Genomic DNA, 14,487 nt, shown 5'->3' on the forward strand with positions numbered 1-14,487 from the left:
GTTGCTATGATGTTTTTGTCTTGTTCTTTTTATTGCCTTTATGGAAAAAAATGTTAATTTCTATCTTGCTGCTTATGTTGCCTTTTTACTTATGGCCTCTTTTCTCTTTGGCCAGGAAAAGATAAGTATTAATTTAAAATAGTAAATCAGAGATGTTGCTTAATTAACGTAATTGTGACAGTATATTTAGTCTAATGGTGCCATTAATTATAATAGCTTTATTTATTGAAATTACATCTCTGGATTCTTGTATTCAAATTAGAGGTTTCCCAACCCTGACACCAGTTTTTCCCTCCAAGAATTATGAGTTTGGCCAGTCTTGTCTGACAGTGTAATATAATAGTCCACTAAATAGCCATATTAACAGTCAGTGTTTACTGAGTATTTACTGTGTGCTGAACATTGTACCAGGTGTTTTACATGCCCTTTTGCATTTGATCTTAATGATGAAGGGGGGTATAGGCACATTTACTTTTGTTTTATGACTACCTTCATTTTATAGTTGAGAAAACTGAGCAGTCAAACCACCTGCTTATGATTGCATAGCTAGTGATTGGTGGAGTTGTGATCTGAACCCAGGTGTGACTGATTCTAGCCCCTGAGGCCTTACTACGATGTTAGCTGCGCATTCAATAAAGAAACATGTAAAATGTACCAGTCCACACAATTTTATGCATTCATACCTGGTTCCTCTTTGTTTGCTAAATAAACTGATATTTTATCACCTGAGTGCCCCTTCCTTTGATATATTTTTCTTCAAATGTAGGAGCTATTGGAAAACAATCTTGCCTCTGGGGAAAAAGGAGGTAGCCAACGTGGAGTGTCTGCTCTGCTTCTGTTACTAGCCTTTCTCACTTTATGTAACTAAATCAGAGTCACCTGAGTTGTGATGCCGTAGTTTTAGCATATTTAAGGAAAGGAGTATATGAACAATATTTTTTATGTAGCTATAGAGGTCTCTTGGGTAACTTGCTGGAACTTCATCCTGTTGTGTGTTCTGAGGGTCAATCCTTGGAGGCTTTCAGGAAGTGGCAGTTACTGTGTCTCTGGAAATTGAGGGGTAGAATGAGTTAAATTGTCTCTGCCTGTTCAGATTATAGTCTGACTTTCAGTGCTTTAGTGGCCGTATGAAGAGTATAATGCCTTGTTGAGCCAACTTCATTCCTCCCTTTCTGACAGATTTAAAAAAAATAAAATAAAAAATGTCTTTATTGATTTCAAAGAGAGGAAGGGAGAGGGAAAGAGAGAGATAGAAACATCAATGATGAGAGAGAGTCACTGATTGGCTGCCTTCTGCCCACCCCTGACTGGGGATCGAGCCCGAAACCCGGGCATATGCCCTGACCAGGAATGGAACTGCAATCTCCCAGGCCAATGCTCAACCGCTGAGCCACGCCCCGGCTGGGCCAGATTTTTATGTTTATTTTTTAAATATATCTTTATTGATTTCATAGAGAGGAAAGGAGAGGGAGAGAGAGATAGAAACATCAATGATGTGAGAGTCATTGATCGGCTGCCTCCTGCACACCCCTGACTGGGGATCGAGCCCGCAACCCAGGCTTGTGCCCTGACCGGGAATTGAACCCTGATTGCCTAGATCCTGGGTCAATGCTCAACCGCTGAGCCACGCCCGGCCGGGCCAGATTATTTTTTAATGGAGCTCAGCACTGATTCCTTTGTGTGCTTCCAGAAATCTTTTCAATTAAAATAGATTTTCTTTCAGCCTCTTAAAGAATTTGATACTCCCTCTATCATGACAGAAATTATATAATACTCTTGAAAATGTACCATTATAGATTTAACATACATGAAAATGAGATTCAGCTAAAGCAGTAAGTAGTCTCCCAGGAACTTAATTTATCAAACACTCTTTTAAAAAGTAAAAGGAGGCAGCTGGCTGTGACTGTCCATTACTCAAAGAATGTGCAATTATTTCTTTTATCAGATAAAATTGTCTTCCACCCTCCTCCAACAAAAGCTACAGAGGTTGGGATTTTGTTGTCAGCATTGGATTTTTTGTTGTGTATTATTTTTGTCTCCTGTTGTTTAGCTTTTGTTTTTCTTCTGCCTCTAACTAAAAAGGATTTTGATTTGCAGGTGAACTCTTTAGGCAGAGGTCATCTGCTGTTGACATTGTGGCTCCAGAACCTCATGATTTCTGTGCAGAAAGGCAACCAGCTGATCGTAATGCAGAGTTCCCCCCCCCCCCACCAATCACAGAAACTGAATATTGGCACAAACCCTTGAAAGTATAACAACAGGGCCCTGACCCCTCAAAGCAGGCATTTAATAACCTCTGAATGTTCAGTATTCACTGGTGGCATAATCACTGAAAAGTTAACACTGCATTGTGCTCCCTATGGTCGTCTTACATGTAAACCCAAGAGTGATTCATTGTGAATTATGATTTTTGTTTTTTAAAAAGATTCCTAACAAAAGGAGAATAACTCAGTATCAGATGGATTTCTCTGTCATTTCAAATCCAATGGAAAAAACTGAAGCTAATTTTCCTTTTTTCTTTTCATGAGATGGAATTGGCAGAGATGGAATTTTGTAGTATTTCATGGAACATAAAATTGGCAGGAACTTCAGAAAATTCCATGCCATGAATCTAAGCATTATTTTGCCTAAACCATCTGTTAATTGTGCTTTATAAATATTAGGAAACATTGAGAGCATAAATAGGGCTGTGGAGAGCCAAGGGGCATTGTTGAAAATTAAATATCATTCTACAGTAAAACAGGGCATCCTTTTTGCCCAGCATAGAACATATGGACTATGTTTCAAGATAAGTTACAAGCTACACATTAAAAATAAAATTAAGTTCAAGAAAGTTTTGGATAAATTCCTGTGAAGGAAAATTAGGGAAGTTTAACATTTTGACGTTTAAGTCACAGAGGGTAATAGTAACTTCCTCAGAGCTTCCCCTTGTACTATTTTTGTCAGACACAAACCACTGGTTTGGGTGAAGCACTGATCTCACGGAAGAGAGTATTAAGCATGTTCTTTTGACAAAAGTAGAGTGTCATGGACAGACCCCGCCCCACCCAAGAAAGAATTTTTTTAGACTGTGTTTGGGCAATAACAAGCAGTATTCAATCTGCTGGTATTGAAAGGAGCAAAATAAACTGATTCTGTGAAATATTTATAAAAATACCTTTTTATTTCTCCTAAATCCCAAGATTAGCAGTTCCCCAGTGTGCTCTCTTTATCACACAACCACAGTCACTGCCTGTTCTCCTGTTTTAGTCGTTTCTAGGCAGAGGACTGGAGACATAGTCTTGATTTTCAAATGTTACATTTCCTCTTGAAAATTCAGTTAATGAAAACATTGAAGATCAGATTGATTTATTTATATATTTTTTTTTACCAGAGACATAATTCACTCTTTCTTGGGTCTTTGAGACATCCCCTAACTTTCAGTGGTTTAAAAATAGAAATATTGAGTAATTCCTGTCTTCTGACTTTGTCCCATTATATTCTTTAAAAGGTCAGTTTTTTAATCCTCTGGGCATTTTCTAAATGCCTGCTTATTTTGTTTTTCTCTGCCTTACCCCTCTTGATCTAATAAACACTCCTAAAAGACTCCTACTAATGAGAATGTGACTGTTACTAAAAGTAATAAACTTCACACAGTTCTTGTTGTCACAAAAAGAACCACGAGTATTTAATGGGTTTTTGTACAAAGAAAGTTAATACAAGGCTTCTGTACTTACTTTTCCCTTCTCTTTACCTGTCCTTCAGCTCAAGGGAAATATTCGCCATTATTTTCATTAATACTGTACTTAGAACCATATTTCCATTAAGAATGTTGAATTTCCCACTTATGGGAATTGTTTTAATGCTAACTTAAGAGATTTTTCAACCCCACTGCCCTGCCTTTGACAAAGGCAGAAATACTGTAAAAAGTAATTACCCAGTATTTACTTAAAATTAACCTTTTTGTACTTACATTATACTGATTTCTGAAGAGCTTTAGTAAAAATCTGTTTCAGAGTGTGAGAAAGATTGGGTTCCTTTGTTGGTGCATGAGTAGAGGAAGCATTATTTTTTAAGGCTTAGCCAATGAAATGTCTCTAATTTGTTACAAATTTAATTTATAGCTCAGTCAATTGAGCAGCGGCTGATGAAAATGGACCACACTGCAATCCACCCACATCTGCTTGATATGAAAATTGGTCAAGGAAAATATGAACAAGGGTTCTTTCCAAAGTTACAGTCCGACGTCTTGGCAACAGGACCAACTAATAACAAGTAAGCACCTTCTTTACTTGAGTAGTTGAGGAATGAATGAAAGGTGCGATGCTCTGCAACTCTAATGGAGTAACGCTCAGCCGTCACACATGTTATCGATCTGATTACTTTTTTTGAAGAACAAATTAATTCATTTGAGGTAGGATTAACTTTTAATTTGATCATGTCAAAAAATCCAAAGACTAGAGACTTTTCTTTTTTGGGTAATGTGCACTTGGGAATAGCTTTACTTTAACTGACTGTGTTTAACTATAATGCTAATACTCTAATGGCATTAGATAAATTGTACTTCCGTTATCTGTGTTATCTCACTATCTGTATTAGTTTCCTAGGACTGCCGTAACAAAGCACTACAGACTTAGTGAGTAGAAATTTATCCTTTCACAATTCTGGAAGCTGGAAATCCAAAATCAAGGTTTTCGCAAGGCCATGTCCATCTGAGGCTTCTAGGGGAGGATCCTTCCTTGCCTCTTCCAATGTCTGGTAGCCCCAGGCATTTCCTGGCTTCTAGTAGCAAAACTCTAGTCTCTGTCTTCCTGTTTACATGCCTGTTCTCTCTCTGTGTATGTGTCCAGTTTCTCCTCTTCTTATAAGGACACCAGTCTTGTTGGTTTAGGGCTTCCTCTGATGACCTTATTTTAACTTGATTTCATCTGTAAAGACCCTATTTTTAAATCAGGTCACATTTGCTCAGCTGGGCATGGCTCAGCAGTTGAGCATCAACCTAGGATCCAAGAGATCACAGTTCAATTCCTGGTCAGGGCACATACTCGAGTTGTGGGCTCAATCCCCAGTCGGGGGCCTGCAGGAGGCAGCCAATCAATGACAACTCTTATCATTGATGTTTCTATCTCTCTCTCTCTCTCCCTCTCCCTTCCTCTCTCTGAAATCAATGAAGATATATATTTAAAACTAAATAAATAAATAAGGTCACGTTCACAGGTATTGGGGTTAAAACTTCAACATATCTGTTTGGGGGACACAGTTCAACTGATAACACCATCTTTGTATTTTTTAAGCATTGAATGCAAAAACTGCAAAACACCCAAAAAGAAAGATAAACCCTGTCATTCTTCATGAAAGATAATTCCATTCATAAAATATCTGAATATGGTTAGAAATGAAAAGTTACTTGGAGAGTCCTTGATTTTAGGCGCACTTTATTAACAAGTGAGTAGTAAAGAAGGGTTTTACAAGAAAGATGCAAAGAAGGTTATTAATGGGGAAGATAGTAAGTTCAAAAGAGCTTTGAATGCGAAATCAGCAACTCTGAAACTTGGTTCATTCTTAACCACTAAGCAGCTTAGGAATTTTGGACAAGTTGGAATCACTTTCCTCTCTTCTCATCTGAAGATACTATTCTACATCTGTGATCTTATTAAAGAGAGTCAGAGAAGGGGGGGGGGGAGCTAGGCTGTGGTAAAGAAATGGGCTAGAAGATTGAAGTAAAGACTAAGTACACAACATAAATGGCATTGAGCCACGTGCATTTTCAGAAGGCAAGTGTAGAATCAGTGAGAGCAATAAAAAAAGAGGTGGTTTATGTCTTTTGACCAAAGTGGCCCAAAACTAAATTAGTAATGTGAAGGTTCTTGAAAGATGGGCTAGGAGTATTGTTACCAGTGGGGTGCCCTCTGTGTCAACACCTGTTGCTGGTGGAAGTAGAATTCTTGTGATGTCGCAAAGAAAGGAATTTCCTGAGACTCATACGGGAGCCTGAGTGATTGTGGCAAGCTTTATTAGTGATGTAAAATTAAGGGGGTTCCCTTCCAAGGTCCCATCTTCCTCTATCTCGCTATGGAAAAAGCCTAGTCTTGTCTTCAGCAGAACAAGAATTAAGGCCACTGCCCAGAGTTGTCACTCAATATTAAAGTCCATTCCAGTCCAGCATCTGGCTAACTTAGCTTATGTTCCCAGCTGCAGTCCATTGCATGTGGGGTCCACATAGCCATGGTCCATGCAGCTGCTTAAGACCACATGGCAGGCAAGTGTGAGTCATGAAGCAAGAGAGTACAGGGGAGCAGAAATAAAGTCAGAGCAGAACAAGAGAGACGGGACTGTCTAGGGATTATGTGTTCCCAGATTTTCATGAGCTTATATTGGTGTCTACCCCCCCCAGCCAATGATCTTTTTCCCAGGTTAGACTGATAGGCAAGCATCTTCCCTACGTCACCCCTACTTTACTCTGCATGTGTCCATTTTCCCCTTTGTTAGACCTTTTCCCCCAGTGATTGCAGGGAATGGACCAGGGGTGTAGTGTAGCTTCCTGGGGAAGCTGCCCAGGTGACCATGCTTGTAATGTCTGTCCTCCCTTTGCTCTTTTTCTATTATTAATATTGATAAACCAGCTAATTATGATGATAGCAAGATAATGTTTCTACCTTTCAGATGATCTGCTGAACTATACGTTGCAAAATTTTTGGCACTTAAATCTTTATTTTTCAAGATGCTGTTAATAAAGCCGTGATGAAAATTTCCAAATTTTGTGACAGATCTGTAAGGGCTGGAGATTTATAATGATAAATGCTAGATTCTTAAAGGAAAACCACGTATACAGTTAATTGGCAGGGTTTTACCCTGCATTGAAGAGCTGTCCCTACTTTGATAAACACTGAACTTAAAAATGTGCTCAGAGGTACTGAGTGTTGGGGGTTCAAACTTTCCAGGTCATGGTACTAGATACAATGTCCTATATTTCAGAAATGGATGAGAATTTTCCATCAGAACAGATTAGTCATCAGTTTATTCTTTTTTTCCTTACATTTGTAAAATATCCTGTTTGAATCACTTTGATACAGGTCAAGTATTAACTTTAATAGTTTTTATTTCCTTTTGATACCATTAGATTGCTCATTCATTCATTTGGCAAATATTTATGGATCCCCTCCTGAATATAAGGCACTGTCTTGTTCACTGAAAGCCTAGCAATGAACAAAACAACCAAAATCCCTGCTTTCAGTAGGAGGAAAAAAACAAAGAAACTTAATATGTAAAATAAATAACCTGTCAGACAGTAATAAGATTTGTGATGAAAAATAAAGCAGGGAAGGAGTGCTCAGGAGGGAAGGTTTCAATTTTTAGATCTTACTGCCATATTTTCTTTTAATCTTATATATAATCTCAAGGTTTCCCATTTCCACACAGAGCCCAAGCATTATATTTTCAGGTACATTGTAGTCTGAAAGAAAAAATATCTCAGAACTAATTTTAGGGTTTAAGGGATTTATAACCATGCCCATGTAAATGGTTGATCAACTGTTAGAGAGAATTTAATGTGCTGCTTACAAGGCAAAAGCAAATAAGCGATCTTTAATGATTCAGCAAATATGATTATCTTTGGTAAAATTATGCTTAGTAAATAAGGTTCAGTAATGCAAAAAATAAGTTAGTTACTTAACCAGGCCAGGAATGTGTGGACTTCATAATAATTTTCTTAAGCAGATGCTCATTTACCTGTTTTGAAACTAAAATTAAATAGGCCTTTTGGCCCACAGAGTGTATAGTAAGATGCTAGTTATAATATGTAAGTTAATAATTATCCTTTTCTTTACCTATGGTCTTTTCCACTTTTCTTGCCAAGGGAGATGTTCTGCCCTTTATATTCTACCCAGTAGCTTTAATTTTTTAAAACCCTGAACAAATTTTACTATATTACACTGACCCTTTTTTCCCCCCCTTTTTCTACAAGGCTATTTTCAAGGCCTGCCGGTCAAAAATCTATACCCAGGCCTTTATACATTTTTTTGGTTAATTATATTTTACTCTTCCCCTTTATTTATTATATAAGTTTGCCAGCTGATATTTATATTCTGCTTCAGAGTTGTTGAAGAAAAAAATATTCATGACACTTGTTGAAGATGGTAAGACAGACTTTATTCAAGGGAGGCTGTTGTGATAGGTGTTGGGACCACCGCAATGGGATTTTGCAACTGGGAAGAGAGATTGGCCTCAACTCCAAACACATGATGGGCAAGGAGGAATTTATAGCCAAGGAGTAGAGTGGAAGTCAGTGGATGGAAAATTACTAAGAGTAAATATTAGGGCCCAGGGGAGATTCTGACTAAACTGACCTAACAGGATTCTTGCTGAAGGCAGGCCAGGGTGATTGGGCTTCATGTGGGGGATGGGGAACGATGAGGACCCAGATCAGATAAGAGAGCTCATGGACCCTCAGGATGGGGGGCTCCTTCTAAACTGACTTAGTGGGGCTCTTACTAAAACTGGATTTTACAAGGAAGTGAACAGATGGTCTGGGAGAAAGTTCAGGTGCCTGATGGTAGTTTGGTCAAGCATGAAATCTTTGTCAGTGTCTTACTATGTCTTTTTCTGGATCTTTTCAGTTTCCTCAATTTTCTTAGTATTCTTTTTACAGTCTTCCATTGATCCATTTCCAATGATTCCACTTCAGAGCTCTATCATTAAATCTTCGTGCATTTTTTCCCTGATGTAAACCCATCTATATCCTTTAAAAAAATTTTTAAGAGAAGCTACCTTTTTTGCTACCATTTTTTATTATAATTGTTTAGTGTTCCTCTGGCAGACTGAAATGAGATGATTTAGAAGCTTGAAACCAAAAGCATACATAAATTATTTAAAAAGAAACAGCTTAAACAGCTTTCTCATTTTAACTTTTTTTGTAAATTGGATACTTTGTTAATGAAATAATTAAAAGTAATAAATTGTCAGAAATGCAGTATGACTTTTTCTTACTGGCAAAAATATATATTCATTTTATTTTATTTTTTTGTATGTTTTTATTGATTTCAGAGGAAGGGAGAAGGAGAGAGAGAGAGAAAGACAGAGAGAAACATCAGTGATGAGATTCATTGATCGGCTGCCTCCTGCACACCCCTTACTGGGATTGAGCCTGCAACCCGGGCATGTGCCCTGACTGGAAATTAAACTGTGACCTCCTGTTTCATAGGTTGACACTCAACCACTTAGCCACACTGGCCAGGCTATAAATTTACTTTAAATTGTGTGTATCTCTGTTGTCAAGGTTATACTCAAGAGTAAATATTCTTAGAATGGTACAATGAATACATAGTCAAGAATACACATTCGATCAAAATTTTAAAATATTGGAAAGTGATAGGGTAAATTTTAAAGCTACCCGTAATGCCATCATCATGAGATGTTAACATTTGGTGTTTTTTTCCATTGGATGGATCCTGGTGTGTGTGCACACACATGTGCATGTTCACACTTTTTTCTTGCTTACGAAATTAAAATATTGTTTATACAGTGTTGTATCTTGCTTTTTCATTCATTATTGTATCAGGAGCACTCTCCCATATTATTAATATTCCTAGAAACTTGATTTTTTAAATGAGTATATGATATTTCATTGTATAATACCCCCTACTGTTGAACAGTTAGGTTGTTTTGAGCACATTTAATTAATTCTAACTGTTGGGTGTAAGATCTGCTATTAACTCAAAAGCTTTTTGGAAAAATTATGCATTTAACATGCTTTTGGAGTGAAATATATATCCTAATTTCAGAAACATTTAAAAGCAAAAATGTGTCTTCAAATAAAAGAAACACAGAGTTTGTTACTGCATACATGCTGTGATGAACATCTGTAAACCTAAATGTTAGATTGCATCTGCGATTATTTATTTAAGGTGTATTTATAGAAGGGGCAGGTGACAGAGCAGATTCTGCCAATAAAGAGGCTGACAGACATGATACGAGCCCTTCGAGAGTTTATAGTAGAGAGGATTTTATAGAAAATAGAGATAAGTGCCCTGGCTGATTTGGCTCAGTGGTTAGAGTGTCAACCTGCGGACTGAAGGGCTCCGGGTTTGATTCCAGCCAAGCCATATCTCCATCCCTCAACCCGGTTGGGGTACACGCGGGAGGCAACAAATCAGTGTTGATCTCTCTCTCTCTCTTCCACTCTCTCTGAAAGGCAATGGAAAAAATATCCTCTGGTGAAGATTAAAAAAAAAGGAAAGGAAATAGAGCTAAGTAAGAATAACATGCTCTGATATGTACTACAATTAGGGAGTAAAAGAGGGGTAGCTAATTTAGATTTAGAAGAATCAGAGAACACTTTCTGTGTGCCATCTAAGCTATCTGAAAGATGAGTAGAAGTTGGGAGAACACTTTATGGACAGAGGCTCAAATGTGAGAGAGCTTATCCCATTGGAAATACTGAGGCAGTTGAAAATAGCTGGAGTTTTAAGGTAGAAGGAGTGATCAGCAGCACTAAATGTAGCAGAGTTTGAATAAGCTAAGAATTGAATGAATAAAGCCATTGCATATGGCAAATGGGGGCACCAGTAGCTTCATCAAGAGCATTTTCATGGGAAGAAGCTGATTTGAGATTAAAGATCCAAAGGTAAATAAGTAGAGGCCTCATGTCTACACTTTTCTCTTTAAGAACTTTTACATGAGAAGAGTGAAGAAAGAGATTTAAACGTAACCATAGAAGGTCAAGAGAGATACCAGCATGCTTGTAAGCTGAAAGGACAGATTCAGTTGGGAGAGAGAAATTGGAGAGACAGCAAAGGAGGTTACTAATAGAGCAGATCAAAGAAGGCAAGAGAGAATTGGTCACGAATACAGGTGGAAGAAATAGTTTTGAGCCGTGGCCAGTATATTTTATACTTTGAGATTAGTAGAAAAATCAGGTGTCTGTGTGCATCATTAAATAGAGGGTGAGAGGAAGGAGGCACGTAAGTCATCAGTTGAGTGGAGGCCACACTTGAGAGTAAAGTGAAAGATACAGAATAGTCTCTGAGGGGATTTGGGGAGACTTGATAAAGGTCAGGTGAAGTGATTCATGGATACTCATGAGTTTTGAAATCAAAAGCTAACCTACATGGGTATGAGAATAAGGAAGTGAGAGGGTAGCATTATTCACCCAGGATTTGGAGTTCTGTTGGACAGGCAAGATGCAAAGGAGACAGACCATCCTTACAGAGGCGATAACTGTGCATTTTTTAACCTCAGTTTAAAAAAAATACTGATTGTGGTGATGATTACATATCTCTGAATATACTAAACACCATCGAATTACATGCTTTAAATGGGGTGATGGTGTGGTATTTAAATTATATCTCATTAAAGCCGTTACGTATTTTAAAAAGAAAAATAAGTATTATCAGTCTTTTGTTTTGAACAGTTCTTTCTATTTTAAAGGTAAGTGACTGCATTGCTTTGGTTTGTTTGTTTTCACCTACGGATTCTATTTTTTCAGTCGCTGGGTAAGTCGGAGCGCCACCACGCAGCGCAGAAAAGACCGCCTTCGCCAGCCTTCCGAGCATGTTGGGCTGGACAACGACTTGAGGGAGGTATGTGGGATGTGGGCTGCCATCTGGGGATGCCTGATGCAGGAGCCACCAGCTAGGCTCTCTCAGCCCAGCAGGTGTCGTGTAGGGTCTTTCCCATTCTTTTTTTTTTTTTTTTTTTTTTGTATGTCTTTACTGATTTTAGAGAGAGGAAGGGAGAGGGAGAGACAGATAGAAACATCAATGATGAGAGAGTCATTGACTGGCTGCCTCCTGCACACCCCCAACTGGAGATGGAACCTACAACCCAGGCATGTGCCCTGACCGGGAATCGAACCTCGATTTCCTTGATGCTCCTTGATGCTGAGCCACAACCGCCGGGCTTTTCCATTTTTATAATTTCAGTACATCTAAAAAAGGCTCTAAAACAAGTCTCCCTCTGTATCACAATTACAAGGCCAAGTTTAAGTTAAATTTTTGGTCAGTATGTCTCCTGTAGGGAAAAAAAATTACAAGAAGCATAGAGGTTATTTCAAGTATAATTTAAACTTAGTAAGTAGAAATGTATTTGCCTGTTTTTTTTCTTGCTGACACCATTTTAAAAGTTTTTTTAAGTTATTTTAATATTAAGATCTTATGCTTTATTTGTACTATTTGAAAATAAAACCATAAATATATATTTGAACAATTTTAAATAAGTTATTTTTTGTGATCAAAAGAAAAATGCAATCAGAAGATCTGTTAACTATTTTCTAAACTCAAATGTGTAGAAATAAAGCAGAAAACATTATTCCAAATATATATTGCTTTTTATTGGTGTGTCCATACCTATATGATTTTAAACATTTTCTTAAGAACTGAAGCAACTTGTCTAGTGCTTTTCTTTGTGCTACTGTATTTTCTCTCTCCTTTTTTGTTTGCTGTGACTTTTTATCATATGCATGCTTGTTTTGCTTGTCTCTTTCTCCCATGTCCCTTCTTTTTTTTTTTTTTGCTTTTCTGTCTTTGGCATCTCCGGCCTCTTAGCCTTCCGGGGAACTTTTGGTCTGTCAGAACTCCATGGCATTCTGGGAGTGGGATCAGGGCCCACCTCCTCCTGCACGACTTCCCAAAAAATCCTTCTCTGAGTGCTGCCTGGTATGTTTCTTAGCCTGAAAGTGCTTTGCAGATGTCCCCGAATCTAGTCTTTGGTGTTCCTTGAATTACCCACATGCGTGAGTGCACAGAGCTCTAGCATGCCTCACATCACTCATGACGTGAACACACAGCCTCTCCGTTCTACTCTTCACTGCCTCTTGTGTTTGGTACCTTTTCATGGTGGTGTATGCTAACATGAATAATTCTGTACTGTTGACAGGTAAAACTGATTATTCAAATCCCTAATCAGTGGGATTGGGAGGGAGGTTGGAGAACAGATTTAGCAAATTATTTTTCTTCAAAGGGAAATATATTAAACATTCAGACTCCCTTTTATTTAAGCGTTTTGTAGAAGTGATTTATTTTCAGTCAGCGTTTTGGTTAGGTTTTATCTTCACAGCATTTTATTTTACCCTTTCTAGTCTGTATTTTATGTGTTCAGAAAATCAGGTCGCCAATTTAGAATCATAGTACTAAGAGGAACCTTTGAGCTCATCTTGTCTAACTTGACACGATTTAACTGAAGTCCAAGAGACTTGTCCAAAGTCAGGACTCCTGACTTTCAGGCTGGTCCTTTTCCAGTAACTCTGCATACCAGGTGGCACTAAACAGCTGCTCCTGAGGGCTAGAGGGCTCCTGGTTGTGTTTTGTTCCCATCATGACGTCAGCATAAATTTACTTAACTTCACAGTGGTCTTCTCTTCATAAGCTCACTGCCAGTTAGAAAAACAGGAAATTCAGGAAGAGCCTATACTAAAGAGCAATTAGTTCGGATAATTATTAGGATATATTTTTGTAGGTAGTTCCTAGTGGTTTGTTGCTCTTGGCTTTGGCAGAAATGAAGAGAGCATATTAGAAATCTCAGAAGAAATCTAAGGCAACTTCCACTGCAGTGAAATGGGCTTTATTATAAAAAACATTCCTTGTGAAATGTTTCTCTTTCTCCTCTATTTTCATCTTAAAATACACCTTTTCCTCCAGCTGACCCAAAGAAATCACACTGTTCCTTGTCACTTGATTTCGCACTATGCAGAGTCTACCTCACTTCTGGCTGTGAGAAAGGACCTGTGCAACCTTCTGTCTCCTTTCTGTGCATGTCCATGATGCTCATTCTGTGGCTCCGGCAGAGATGCTCATAGCCCTGTGGGGTTCGCTGTTAGCTAATAACTGTCCCCACCACGGGTACAGTGCTGGGTGCTCGGAGTCTATGGCCACTCAAAGGACAGCCCCATTCTAACTTTTCATTTATATAATAGAACATAAACTTTAACCAGGGCTTAATTTTTGATCCAATTATTGACTTTTCCTTCCTATCCCCTTGCCTGACTGTGCGCCTCACTGTTTCCTCCTAAGCCAAGTTTGATACTTAATGCATCTGGAGAATTGAGTCTTAATAGTGGTTCTCTCTGCATTTTCACGAGTCCCAGAGACGGAGGGATTGAGGATGGGGAGAAGCAGAACCTTCTTAACATTCACCAGTTAACGTTTGTTTTTTACCAACCTTTAATCTCTGATTTGTAATATTCCAAATAACACTAGTACAACCTGAAATCGTAGGAACTGCAGATATAATTCTCACATAAGATTCCTGCCCCTCGCTCAGGTTAGTTTTTCTGACACTTTATTTCCTGCTTTTATTTATTTGAAAACTGACCTTCAGGTCCTTTCAATAATACCTGTTACCTTTAGTTTCCTAGTGGTGATAGTTGTCTCTCATTCTCAAGTTTCCCTCTTTGTTTGAGCCTCTAAAAAAGATTTGAAGCAGAAAGAGGTATACATAAGTGTATGGGAACTTAATGCTTGTGGAGTTCATTTGATTTTCAAATCTGTTCTTAAAATGATTGCACTGGAAAAGAAA

The 14,487-nt window shown here is 38.2% G+C and overlaps 1 protein-coding gene across 3 annotated transcripts in view; it reads left to right on the forward strand.

Annotated features, from left to right (window-relative positions):
* Positions 1-14,487, forward strand: part of DENND5B (DENN domain containing 5B) — a 154,898-nt gene that overhangs the window by 103,931 nt on the left and 36,480 nt on the right. For 2 of the 3 annotated variants that reach the window (XM_081127139.1, XM_081127138.1), the window contains 2 exons: positions 4,104-4,254; positions 11,462-11,555. In XM_081127139.1, the coding sequence (XP_080983265.1) occupies positions 4,104-4,254; positions 11,462-11,555 (245 nt within the window). Of the gene's footprint in view, positions 1-2,097; positions 2,185-4,103; positions 4,255-11,461; positions 11,556-14,487 lie in introns of all 3 variants that reach the window. The other variant, XM_081127140.1, reaches the window with a different exon arrangement.

This window comes from Miniopterus schreibersii (genome assembly GCF_964146895.1).
Source record: "Miniopterus schreibersii genome assembly, chromosome: 2".
Lineage (NCBI taxonomy): Eukaryota > Metazoa > Chordata > Mammalia > Chiroptera > Miniopteridae > Miniopterus > Miniopterus schreibersii.